This window comes from Barbatula barbatula, assembly GCF_947034865.1.
Source record: "Barbatula barbatula genome assembly, chromosome: 8".
NCBI classification, from domain to species: domain Eukaryota; kingdom Metazoa; phylum Chordata; class Actinopteri; order Cypriniformes; family Nemacheilidae; genus Barbatula; species Barbatula barbatula.
Genome location: NC_136771.1, coordinates 18,365,018 through 18,378,523, shown reverse-complemented (window position 1 = coordinate 18,378,523; position 13,506 = coordinate 18,365,018). Strand labels below are relative to the sequence as shown.

Sequence of the window (13,506 nt, the reverse complement as noted above, 5' to 3'; positions counted from 1 at the left end):
ACAAAGCAAACATAAATCTCTTTTATTTTTTTCAACAGCTTTAAGCACCACTTGCAAAAGAAAGAATAAAACCCCAAATAAATAGAAAAAAAATGTTTAAAGTAAAAGGTGACATGTGCTTCTACACATGGACTTCAGTAGCAAGTTTTTTGATTTGACATTTATACTGCTTTAAGCTCAATGCTACTAGTGTTAGTGACTCATAATGGTGCGTGGCACAAGACAAATAATTTACGAAACACGCATGCAGGAGAAATTAGTCTTAACAGTGTCGGGGAATTATGAGATTACAATGCTACAGAATACCATGAGAGGCTAGAAAAACCTCTTAAATATAACAGGAAAAACTTCTAATTTAGAAAAACATTCTTGTCCCTGACATGTAAGACCACGGTATTCCCTCAACGTTTAAAAATCATGGTCTCACTGATCTTTAATCACCTAATTGATTTCAAAAACAGTCCCTCTTGTCAGTTGAATTTGCTGCTGTGCATTTCCAAGGCCCTTGCAAAGGTCCGTGGACTAATGTGGGCGATGTAATCTGTCTGAAACCGTGAATTTGGGGTGCGTCGTCTTTTTCTTTCAGCTTGCGTGGTGAAGAACGCATCCTCGAAACGCATACTAGAGGCTGTGGACTGGAAAGGGCACGTTCGTATGAACTAATCCATTCACCAATCATTCTCCGACCACAACTTCACAACAAAATGTACAAAGTCTATTTAAATAACAAAAAGCACATGAAATGAAAAGTACATTCATAGAAAACTCACCAAACGACCCTTGACCTTTTTGGGCAGGTCTTCATCCAGAGTGTAAATGTCCTCCCTTTTCGCTAATACTTGTGATCCATCTTCAAATTCCACCTTGTACATACAAAAACACAGAACATAGTGTATGAGAAATAAGGTGACATTCATTTGGGTGTAACAGAGAGGATTATACGTGCTTGTGAACTGTATACCTGATACATATATGTAGTGTTGGAGCCGAGGTACTTTGCTCCATAAAAAAGTCCATCGGGCCATTTGACCTGGACAGTCTCCCCCACCTCAGGAGGCCCAAACTGGGCACACTCTCTGCTCTGTGGGGTGGGGATGAGCATGAAATGAAGTTTAGAAAGCTTGATAATACTGGGACCTATAATAAGATACTGTATATAATAGCATATACCAGTGCGTGAGAAAATGTATAGGCAGTTGACTTCAAGCATGTACATAATCAACTAACTACATATACACTACATATGAGGAAACAACTACATATGTTTCCTCATCTGTAAGTCGCTTTGGATAAAAGCGTCTGCTTAATGACTATATGTAAATGTACATATAGTAAAAGCATTTTTATAGTATGATATAGGGAAGACAAGTTTGTTTATTAATATTTATATTATTCCATATAACAGTACAATACATTCCATAATCAATGTTAAAAAATTCCAAAAAATATAAATTTGATTATAAAATGTATAAAAAATAAATCAAGACATTGTGTGTTAATTTAACACACAGTATATTATCCCAAGTAGTAATAGATGCATTTACCACAATGTCTTCAGGGAATGTATCATTGCTGAATGAGCCATCGTCGAACATGACCTCATAGAATGTTTGGGCAGTTACTTGAGTAATACGAGAGCTATAGTAACGTAGGTTCTTGTGCTTGCTGATCACTGTCTGGCCCACAGCCAATTCACTTTTGCTTACTTTCATGCTCTGAGGTGAGAAAAAAATATGGATTTTACTGTGTCAGTGGCACGATGTTCATTTTCTGTGTTTCGTTTCTAAATAATTTGCCCCAAAAATAAAATTATAATTAACTCAACCCAATTCCTTTTTTTCAGTAACACACAGCAATGTAAAATGTGAATTTTCTTTGTAAATAACAAGTCATAGCATAACATTTAGAGACATTTTAGGTACAAAAAAGTCAAGGTTACTGTCCCAGAAAAAACTAGTTGTTCAACAATAATCCGTTCAATATGTGGTTTCATGATGTACAGTATTGATCGATTTTTGTTGTCTATACTTACAGCACTTGAGCTCCGTGATTGATGTCTGTGACAGGTGATAAAAACCACATACGGCCAATCATCCGGCTCCATGGGCACTCCAGCTGCGTGAGCACATGTGACATGAAACGAGGTGGGACAACGTCCACACGAGCACTGGATACACGCCCCAGACAGCTTTTTTATTCTGTTACGGCAATATATACACTTCTAAGGGAAAATGGAGAAAGAGAGAAACATTTTAATCAACATGAGCAAGGTGAAGGCCTGCGTGTTCAAAGACATTTTTTGCCAAGCCATTATTTCAATTGTTAGTGCAGTTTGTGCAAACTATTACAATTCTATGTAAATATATAATCACAATGCATATACACTATGTGTGTTTATTATTCACCAGTTTATATCTCTGTACAGGTATGGCACTGATGTCAATAGGAGCTCTCTTCACCACGTCAAGAAACTTGACCTCAGGGAGACCCACAGCACACATAACATGGGCCCATCTACGGAGTATATAATTCATGAGTCACATATAAAAAGCATAAGTCTACTCTTTTTTTATATGACACAACAACACTATATTTGTTAAGTAAGGGTTGAAAATAAAGGGGATTACCTGTCATCAACGGTTCTTTTTAATGCACCTCCTCTTAGGTTACACAAACAGCATCCCTGTTATTAAACATATATACAGTTATACAGACACAAATGTGGTATGTAACAAGTGCTTTATTTACTGATATAGAAAACCGATAACATACAGCTGCCAGGTCTCCGGCTACACATCGGTCACATGTCCACACTGTGCCGACGTCATGAGCAGCAACACCGTAGCAACCTGTGAACAAATCAAACCATGTAAACACTGTATACATTCTCTCATATTTAAATAAATTATGGCTTTTGACTTGAATACATACAAATGCCAAAATAGTTTCCCACCGCATAGACTTCAATGGTTATTCAAACACTAAAATAAGATTGCTACTGTAGGTGGTCGGTCACTGGTGAAATAAAAATACCCCATCTTAAAGTCCCAATGATTTTCTATCAATTTACAAATTAAAAAATAATGAAAAGAAATGGTAACTGGTCCCAATTTTCTTCACTGGTTTCACTGAATACAAAATGATGTTAAAGATTTAGATAGTTACAAATAAACAAAATGACTAATAAACCATGAATGTGTCCTATGGTTTGACAGCAAAAATGTAGAAAAATTTAAAATGAAGTTAAATTTATCATATGCTATTTTATGCTACACATATAAATATTACTAATATAAAAAAATATATCATTAACTATTTGTATTTTTACATTTTTGCTTTGTCACACTATAGGACACATGTTTGGTATATTTGTACTGAGTGGGTCACCATTCATTTTATTTTAAAAACGCAGCATCAACACTTCTCTTCCAGTGTTACACTAAAGAAATCATAAAGATATTCTTTTAAACAACATAATAGGCAGAAAATGATGACAAAGCTTCATTTTTTGGGTATCACTAAATCAGTATGTTATGCATCTCTTAGACATACTGGCATGGACTTGAACACAACAATTGTTGCAGGCCACCAGAGGACTGGATCCATCCTCCTCCAAAAGCGTGTTCAAAGGGCAAGGACCCTCCTCATATGCGAAACAGATTTCAGGGATAAAGGGTCGCGATCTTGAGCCCGCCTTCAGTAAAAATGAGCCCTGTGTCTCAGTCGTAGCACTCGTCAAGACTTCATGCCTTCTTTCTTCCAGATTTTCAGTCTGTCAGATAGAAAAAAACTAAAACTTAGCACATGAACGTACATCCGATTCCTAACTAATTTTGCAGCATTTGTCTCCATAAGTTACCTGGCAATAAGGCATGAAAAGGGTACAGACAGCACAGTGTGGAGCAGTTTTAGCCGCAGTCATGTTGAAATCTTTTTCATATTGGAAATGAGCTTTCCTATGCTGCCATAAATTAACCAAAGGTTTCGCCCATTCCTCAGTCTCTGGTTCCTCTTCTTTAGATCCACACTCCTCTATGGTCTCTGGGACACGCATATATAAATCAGTTAAGATTAGAGCTGGAAATTTAACAAGCACTGTTACACCAATGTAGTAAAAAAGACAAAGTAAAGACAGTGTGGTGATGCTGATTGTACAGTGGCATGAACAATATTATTTTAGCTCAATTATTAGTTTGTATTTGAAGTAACTGGATGGCAAGACAAAAAAATTAGCACAGACAATTGTGGCAAGCAGGGCGGGACAAGAGCCGTTAGGAAATGGCAGAGGCCGGCGATAATGTAAATAATGAGTGTCAGCTGTGTGTTGCACCGGTCTCGCATCTCTCACGGAGGAGCTCCGGGAGCATAATAAGACGAGCGACAGGAGGGTACGACGAGAGAGGACCAGGCCTGGACTTTATATCGTGTTTTATTATATTTGTGTGGCCAGCAGTCGACCGTGAGGGACTTTTATTAAAAGTTGTTTTACGTTTGCCTGGTTCCCGCCTGCTTCCTTCCTTTTATGGATCTTTGTTACAACAATACAAAAAGCAAAGTGGTTGTTTATTTAATCACTGAACCTCAGTTAAACATTTACCATCATCACTGGCAGCCTGCTGTTTCACAGCACTGGGTACTGCTCTCGCTGTGGGTTTTCTCAGGGGGTGACGCCAACTCTTGGTGGTCTTCTTAACAGGTTGAATATGATACTGTGTGCGAGAGACAGCAGTAAGGTTAATGGGAGACACAGAATGCTTTGCACAAACATAAAATACTGTTGCTACCTTTATTGTGCATGCAGGTGTAGGTACTGTATGTGGACATTCAATAAACCGTTGGCACTTTAAACCCTTGTTTATCATGCCAGTAAAGCTTGAGAAAACGAGAAATTAACTTTTGATGGGAAAATGAAAATTCTGCCATGATTTGCTCACCCTCAAGTCAGCAACATAACTGACATTCATAAAGCAGAATGTCGGTTATGTTGCCGTCTATGGGCGGGTGTCAGCTCACATACCTCTTCAAAACTATCTTAATTTGTGTTCCGAAGATGAATGGATGTCCTAGGGTTGTTGAATAACTTGAGAGGTAGTAGTTTATGGCAGAATCTTTTAAATTTTCCGGCAGAGTTTTCCTTTAAGTGTTCTTAAAGCCACCTGTGGTTAAAATATGTTTACATGTCTATGTGGTGTTTTTAATATGCTTTACGACAAACTAAATGCAAATTCATTGGTCTACAACATTTCTGAGGATTTTCTCCCTAAAGACTGTTTCAAAAACACAGTTTATGTTTGGTGAATTTCCCCTTTAATAAACCAAGAGTGGAGAAATGCATTGCAGAAGCTCAGATCAGGAGTTATCACTTTAATCAATCATCTTTTTCCTAAAATACTTTCCAATATAAGTGATTTCTAAAAGCATAACAAAGTACTGTACACCAGAATAACCGATACACATTCAAATACACAAGTAAGAATAAAATAAAATTGTTGTATTATTGCATCTGGTTAAGAAAGTTCTTTGCAACAGAACTTACTGTGCACACTTCCCCTGGCTCCAGACCTGCATCGCCACACTCAGGGTCACTCAAAGCATTCTCATCAGTGGATTCACTGCTGCTGTCAACTCCTTTTTCTCTAGATTCACAGGAGTCCGAGTCGCTTACGGACCCCTCGGGTTCTGACTTCAATCCTTCATAATACTCTTGACTTTTTATTTCCTCCGACTGAGGTTGCTGAGAGTCTGTCTGCTCACCAAGAACACAAACTTCGTCTTCCATCTCCCCTTTTTGAAGCTCAGGAGGATGTTTTGGGGTTATCTCTGACCCAGAGCCCTGTGTGGAACCGGGTCCAAAGTTGCCCCAAGCCTGGGTACAAGGTGAAGAGTTTAGATAATCCGTGGACTTTTCTTGCAGGCAGTTTGATTCAGACCACATGGTGTAGGAAAGTGAATCATGGGCGTAGTCGGTGAGACTGCCTTCACCTTGAGCAAGACCCACAACCAGCTCAGGCTGCAAACTTTCAATGAGCACTGCAGGATTCTGGGAGTTGAGGTTTTTCCAAATGGTGGACGTGAAGGCTTTCGAATCTACGAAAGGACTTAAGGATGCAGTGAGAGAGCTGGACTGTTTTTCAACACACAGAGAAGTTTGTTTGTTATCTCTGTCAGGACATGAACTTTCGGTCATTTCAGAATTTTGAACATCTACAAAATTCATTTCTGCTACTGTGGAAGGTTGCAAAAGACAGTTTGTGGCGATCTGAAGTTGTTCGGAAGTGTGTGTGTCTGAAGATGGGAGTGTGTGTTCGTGTCCTTCCTGTTTAGACTTTTTTTCTGGGGGTTCCCATTGTGTGATTGAGGAAGAGAATTCTGGATCTGCTATGCAAGCATCTGAGGTTGAGTTTTGTGATTGGCTAAAAATTGTTTGAGGTGCAGTGAACAACCATTCGGTACAGGCGGTTTCAGAGCAAGTCGGCATGCCATCTGTAATAACAAGAGGTAAGTGTGATTTTTCCTGATGGAGCAAAGGTGCTTCAGTAGTGTTCGGAATGTCTAACAGGAGTTTCATGGAGTCTGTCTGGATAGCCAGTGTCAGTGAGGGCATCTCAGGCACAAGAGATGAAGGATTCACTCTCTCCTCTGTGACCTCGGGCGTCAGAAGAGGCATTTCGGAAAACGAAGCAGCATGATGGATTCCAGAGTTTTTTCGGTGTTCTTGGGACTCGGAGTCTAGACAGATTGAGCTTTGCTCCTTGTAAAGTGCTGATGTGCCACAGTCGATATTGCTCTCGATCGATATATCCGCGGTCACCTCGTCTGTTTCAATTTTAGCTTGTTGGGATTCACATTCCGAAAATAGAATCACGGTACTGTTAGAGCTGAGGGGTGGTGAGGAGGTCAGTGAATTAGAAGGTGCACTTGTTTCTGAGGCAGAATCACAGTTTGGGATCAAAGTTTGATTTGAACTTTCAGCAGTTTTTAGTGAATTAAGAGTCATGTCCATAGTCATCTCACTTTCTGAAGATTCAGGCTGTGCACTAGGATTTGTTGATAACTGACCTTCATCTGACATTACAGACGTCTGGGAGTCGGCATGCTCAGGATCTTCCTGGCGGGATGTGTCAGTGAGCGGAGGGGTCGGGGGTCTTACAAGGGAAGAACCCCTGAGATGTCGAGTGGACTGAGCCAGCAAATCGCTTTCTACTCTTGTCACCTTGACGACACACATTTGTCGACATGCACCAGTGAAACCTATAAAAGACAAACGTAGAAGCCGCTGATCAGTTTTTTTACAAACACTGCCACTTATGGAAATCAGGTGACAGCGCGAACAAATCCTTAATATAATTTGATACATTTATAATATTAATATTATAAATGTATCATTATTTACTGTGGCCATCCTCAAAAGGTACATGTGACTTAAAGGACCAGTCAGTGAAATATTGCGGCATCTAAAGTAGCGGTGAGGTTGCGAATTGTAACCAACGGCTCTCTCTATCCCTCACATATATCACATATATCTACATTTGCAAGATACAGAAAAAGGAGACACTATACTAAAAATAACACTTGCCTTTTAAATCAGTTGAGTACTGCAGTTCTTTCTCATGTTTCACTGGCTCTTTTTCCTTTTTTGACGTTAAAGCTGCACCTCTACTCCTTCGAGCGCCACCTTTCACTGGCATGGTGTCTACCGTCTTTAATTGTTTGGAGCATGCACGTGGGCAATGGAGACTGTCAATGGACAAAAATATAAATTACTGCCATCTGACCCATTGCAATGACACACTAAATCATGCTTGCATACATGATCAGAGCACACCGTTTACATCATCAACTACGTTTACATTTCATTTAGCAGACGCATTTATCCAAAGCGACTTACAGAGAGTTCAGGGAGCAGTAAGCAATATGTCATACAAGAGCAATAGTACAATAGGTGCTAATTCCAAGTTACTAGTTTCCACACAAGCCAGAACAATACCTGTTGAGAGAAAGAGAGAGAGGATTAGTTTTCATACCTTTTTGTGGCAGGTGTCTTCCTGCGACGTCTCTGAATCCAGCTCTGCAGCTCGGGTGTGGTGCTGGGCGTGGCCAGTGTGTGGTCCAGTGTGCATGCGTCTTTGCCTTGTGTCCATGCCTGGTAGCGGTCTGGCTGGAATCGTCTGACAAACGGATCCATTGAGATCTTCACCATGTCCTTACTGCATGTACACTGCAAGACACGTGAAAATAGATTTTGACAGACTCGCAACATGTCGGCAGCGGTTGTTATTAGTTGTCTCCATGTACCTGTGTAGCGACTTTGCCATAATCGATCCACCGGATACTGGCAAAATTGGTGGATTCGGCACAGTTAAAGCCGTGGTTGAACCCAGCATGGTAACCATAGGGAAACGTGATCATAAACTCCCCGGCCTCCTGTGTTATCTGTAAAAATGAAGAGTATTGAGAATACATAAGAGAACTAGCAAAACAGAAATTTAAAAAGGCAATTTTAAAAATGGTAAAGGACTGTGGCTTGCCTTATCAAATGGTATGCTGTATTTCTTGAGTACAGAAGGGGATATCAGAGTCATCTTGTGTCTCAGGAACGCCTCACAGCTTTTAAAGCTGTTCGGAAAGAAACCTAAGGACAAAGACACATGTATAAAGAAAAATGGAGCCCTATTTTAAAGTTCTTTCTGCCTTATTTGAACCCAAGTCATGCAAACAGCAAAGTAAATAAACTTTGACGTATAAAACTTTCAACCTATATAGTTAGGTCCATAAATATTTGGAAATTATAAATAATTAAGAAAATAAAAGGTCTTGAGTTGATTCTACTTGTGGTGTTTTCATTTGGAAGCTGTTAATGTGAACCCACATCATGCGGTTCAGGGAGATCTCCATGCAAAGGAAAATTACCATGGCTGCTTTTCCCGAAACCTTCTTAACGCTACGTCGTTCTGAAGTTATACCTTAAACTGTACCTTATGGTTAAAATGTGTTTCCCGAAACGTTCTTAGTTAAGTATACCTTCTGTAAGTCATACGTTCAGGAGGTTGGTCTGGAGCACTCTTAACTATACCTTATCATTGTTAAGAGTACGCCCCGCTAGTGGCCACTGTGGAAAAAAGCTTCTTTACATCGCAGTCTATACAAAAGAACACCGCTACCACACATAACGTAGAGGGAATAATTGATTGTCGAACGATCGCTTTTCCATTAGTTCAGCACCAGCGCCAGCGCCATGGACAGCACCTGATGACGTGGGATGTAAGAAAGTAAGCTCCTAAGGTATTGTTCGGGAAATATGCCTAGAAAAGGTAACTGGAGTTAAGGTGTACCTTTAGAGTCTTTGTAGCGTGCAAAGAGACAACGATATCGGAAAACGCAGCCCATAGTTAGGTATTAAAAACACAACACATCCATCAGAAAGATCCCAGGAACATTAAGAGTGGCCAAATAAACTAATTGGTACATTCTGAGCAAACAACAACACAGCAACAAAACAAGCTCAGCAACAAAACAAAAAAATCTATTTAAGATAAAAGTGGTGGATGATGACACTTAATACCAATATCCATTATATAACAGTAACTTAAATACATTTTGGTTTCACAGTTAAAATATTTATGGCCCTTACTTTATATATTAACTTATACTGTTTTCTGAAAAAAATTTTTATGGTGGGACCCTTGACCAAGGCCCAACTCACGAAACCTCCAAATCTCTACCCGATAAAATATTTTAGAGCTTAGGGAGAACTTTAACTGGTAAAACGTTTATTATTAGGTTTTTTTAATGCTCATTCTTTCATTTTGAAATATTGGTCCTCTTGAGGCCCCTTGGATTCAGCTGGGGCCCCAGATCTGACCAAATCCTTATTTTTTAGAACTGGATGAAGATTAGCTACATATATAATGAAAGGCACAAATGTACAAATATTAGGATTCTATTTAATACTGTCTGGAATAGTTTTGTATAACAGTCTATTTATTATTGTAAGTAATTGCATGATTGTTTTTTTTTACCTATCGCAAGACGCTCTAACCTCTTCCCGTGTTCTGGAGGGATGGCATACCTGCAGAATAAGGAAGCGTATTTAGTTTATTACAATTGTTACTGGTTTAATTGCAAGCCTCCTTTATATATAGAAGGGCTTGTCATTTCAACTGTTCAAATACATAAACGTGCAATGTAGAAACACAGTGTGTCCTACCAGGATTTGGGTTCGCCGAAGTGCAGGTAGTTGATGCTGTAGAGGTCCATGTCCTCTGTGTGCCAGGAGAAGCTGGTCTTCCACATGCCAAAGTAAAGATAGGGTGTGTTTACCCCCTGAATGGACACGCCGCAGTCTTCTTCTATCACATCCAAGACGGAGTTCAAGTGCCCAATGTTCCACTCTTCAATTCCCTGATGTAAAGAAGACGTACAATTATAAAACTATCACCTGCTTACCAGTTAACAAAATGAATAGTACCACGATAGTGTTTTTTTTGGACATATCACAATATTTCCCCATTTGTAAATATTATTGTAAGTATCTTTCAGATCCATTGTATGGAGACAATTGTTACATTTTGGAGAATGGTGCAGTGTTTGCATCCTCACCTCATCGTACAGTGTGCCGCTCACATCAGCACCATAGATGGGTGACACAAACGTCAGATTTTTCCAGTACTTCCTCTCCAGGTCTTCATAGTTCAGGTATCGAGGTGTGCAGTACCTGAAAATCACACATCTTTAGATTTCCTTAAGGCTCCTTCATCATTTAAAGACAAAAAAACATAGAACAAACGAAATCCAGCACAAGACAGTACTGTACTGTAGTTACTTGAATGATAGTTACTTCCTGTCCAGTATCAGCTTATCACTTACATGTCACTGTTGGCCAGTCGGCGGAACTCCTGCACAGTGAGAGGTTTCTTCTGGATGTTGTACTGGGTGAAGAGTCCTGATTGGCCGGCCACCATCTGCTGAATAGGGGCTTGGATGACAAAATCGTCAATATCTTCGTAATTCTGACGTGGCTTCCAACCCTTGGGTGGGATAACCTGCGTAAATAATTCAGATCTGCAGTGAAGATTATGAAGGGGATTTTTTTGATGGCAAAGGCAGTGCTGGAACTGAGAGGGGTGGATTAATGGACAGTACTTAAGTCAAAGTAAAATAGTAATTCATTTAAAATGAGGAATTATCAAATAAAAATAAAATAATTTAACATGGGGACCACATTATGTTTTAGTGAATACTGACATTTAATTTACATTTCATTTGAGTAAGTCACAATGATTTCACAGCACAAAATGACATGCTTACTAAGCATTTTTGTCGTTTTAAATCAATATACAATTTCTTGACAAGAAAGTGACCCAAGATAAATCATAAAATAATTAAGTAAGTTTATGGTAAAAACAAGCAAATAAATGTGTCCATGGGGTGAGAAAAATAAACTTGAGAGGTCAAACTAAATTTAAGTATATTTTTTCTCACCCTGTGGACACATTGTTTTGCTTGTTTTTACCATAAGCTTACTTAATTATTTTATGATTTATCTTGGGTCACGTTCTTGTCAAGAAATTGTATATTGATTTAAGAAGTAAGAATGTCATTTTTTGCAGTGTTGGTAATTCATTATTGTCCATATTTAAGTTACTACTGTATATATTTATCTCTGTGTTTTTACCTTTGTGAGAAACATGACATGGTTCATGTATTTATGTTATTTTATTGCCTGGTTCAGAAACAAGGCTTAAGCCTGGTCCAAGATTAAACAATCTTCACTGAAAATAACTTGCAATGACAGATCCTAAAACATGACAGTGCTATTGTTTTGTCTCAAGATTCACACTAGCGTAGTTTTTACTGCGGCATTTTTATAAAAGCTACTTAAATAATTTAATTCAACTAAGGCCTAGTCCTGGCTTAAGCTAAGCACTATCTGTGAAACCGGGACTATGTGTATTATATTTAAGTTTAACTTGCTACAATGACTAAAATAAAACTTTCCTCTATTTGTTTTTTAATTCCTGGTCCACCACTGAAAATCAAAAGCAAACACAAAGTACACACACTGCACAATTAGCTTACACAATAAAATAGTTTAGAAAGCATAAAAGTAAAAGAACGCAGCTATGACTATGACACACATATACAAGCATGCACCACAAACGCCCAACCTTGGCTAGACCAGCACGATGCGCTCCCTGAGACTCCATGTACACCAGGTACTGGTTGAAGTCTTTAAACTCCTCCATGGTAGGTCTGAAGGTCATGATCTTACAGGCAGCGTTAGCAGGGGCGTTCACCCCAACACCTGCCATGCTGACCCGTTCTTCCTGCCTCACAGAGGCTTTACCTGCAGAGCACAGTGTGCACTGTTATTCCCCTCCACCATTCTGATCATATATTAAAAGTGGCACAAACATCAGGATAAACATATCTTAATTTTTTTAAATAAATTATTATACAACAGTTATCAAACCATCTTCATGATTTTCAAACAATTGTTTAATTCCCTTAAGCCTACTTATGAGAACTTTTCAGACCTGACTAGGCTTTCATCACTGTTTACTAATGCGATCACTGTCTTTTAAACCGAGAACGACACCAAGCAGTGTTTTTATGCATTACTATTTAATAGTGAGGAAATTATATGTCACATGCGCCATAGTATCAGCCTTACGTGTCGTTTGACTCGGTATTAAAGCACAATGCACCAAGCGTACATTCTGTATTTATACGTCTTAATTTCCGGGCCCACCCCCATAATCTTCTAATAAAACAAAGGTATAAAATCAATGTTGATATGGGTGAAATGCGTGCATATACAATTACCGCATAGGCGTAATCTCCTGCTTTACAGCGTTTATCGTTGAGATTATGATGTTGGTTCTACTCGGATTAGTGTTCCCTACAGTTAGCTTATTAGCTGCAAGTGACCATATTAAATGTCTAGTAATACAGTTCCGATGTTTAAGTTCTCGCCTGAGCCCATGGTATCGAGATTAGGAGGCGGCTGTGCTCGCACTACATTCGCGATCCGTCACGCGTTTTGAATAGAAATACCTCGGTAAAGTGTGATCGTGGGATCGCACTTCAGTCCCTTTAAACGTCCCAGCTGTTCTACTTCATGACAGTTCTCTGTTCTCACACGATTCCAGCCCTGCTTCTCTTCGTCTCCCTCTGAGTCGAGCAGAGAGCAGGGCCATCTAGCGGCCTGTATGTCACGTCATGACGCCATCCCATTGTGCGCAAGATCATACGATTACCAAAGTATAAATGTTATGAAATATAAAATAGCTAGAAAGAAATATTTTGGTTAATTGTTATTTCACTTTTTGCAAGCACGACCCAGAAAAATATTGTTGAATCAATGTTATATACAAATGTATTCCACATTAAATCAGTTGTTTTTGCTAGTCTGGGAAGTTCATATTGTTTTTCAGGGATTTAAATACGTGTTTTGGTATATACTGGCTAAATAATACTTTAGATTATTTTGAAACTTTGTGCCAA

General features: G+C 39.0%; 1 protein-coding gene across 6 annotated transcripts; it reads right to left on the bottom strand.

Annotated features, from left to right (window-relative positions):
- On the bottom strand, positions 1–13,184 carry kdm4c (lysine (K)-specific demethylase 4C). Of its 6 annotated transcripts, none has more exons than XM_079462856.1 (22): positions 12,826–13,184; positions 12,168–12,346; positions 10,867–11,042; positions 10,600–10,714; positions 10,208–10,401; positions 10,020–10,069; positions 8,529–8,632; positions 8,296–8,433; positions 8,025–8,218; positions 7,577–7,737; positions 5,537–7,251; positions 4,598–4,709; positions 3,860–4,041; positions 3,553–3,772; positions 2,773–2,849; positions 2,628–2,683; positions 2,406–2,514; positions 2,033–2,221; positions 1,545–1,715; positions 962–1,081; positions 771–863; positions 1–635 (listed from the first exon to the last, which is right to left on the bottom strand). In XM_079462856.1, exons 2-22 carry the CDS (start codon positions 12,309–12,311, stop codon positions 471–473), a joined length of 4,485 nt encoding a protein of 1,494 aa, XP_079318982.1. In that variant the 5' UTR covers positions 12,312–12,346; positions 12,826–13,184; the 3' UTR covers positions 1–470. The 6 variants fall into 6 exon arrangements, with proteins under 6 accessions (XP_079318982.1, XP_079318983.1, XP_079318981.1 ...); XM_079462857.1 differs by having other exon boundaries at positions 1–692; positions 13,057–13,180; XM_079462855.1 differs by having other exon boundaries at positions 13,057–13,180.
- Positions 13,185–13,506: the final 322 nt, after the last annotated feature.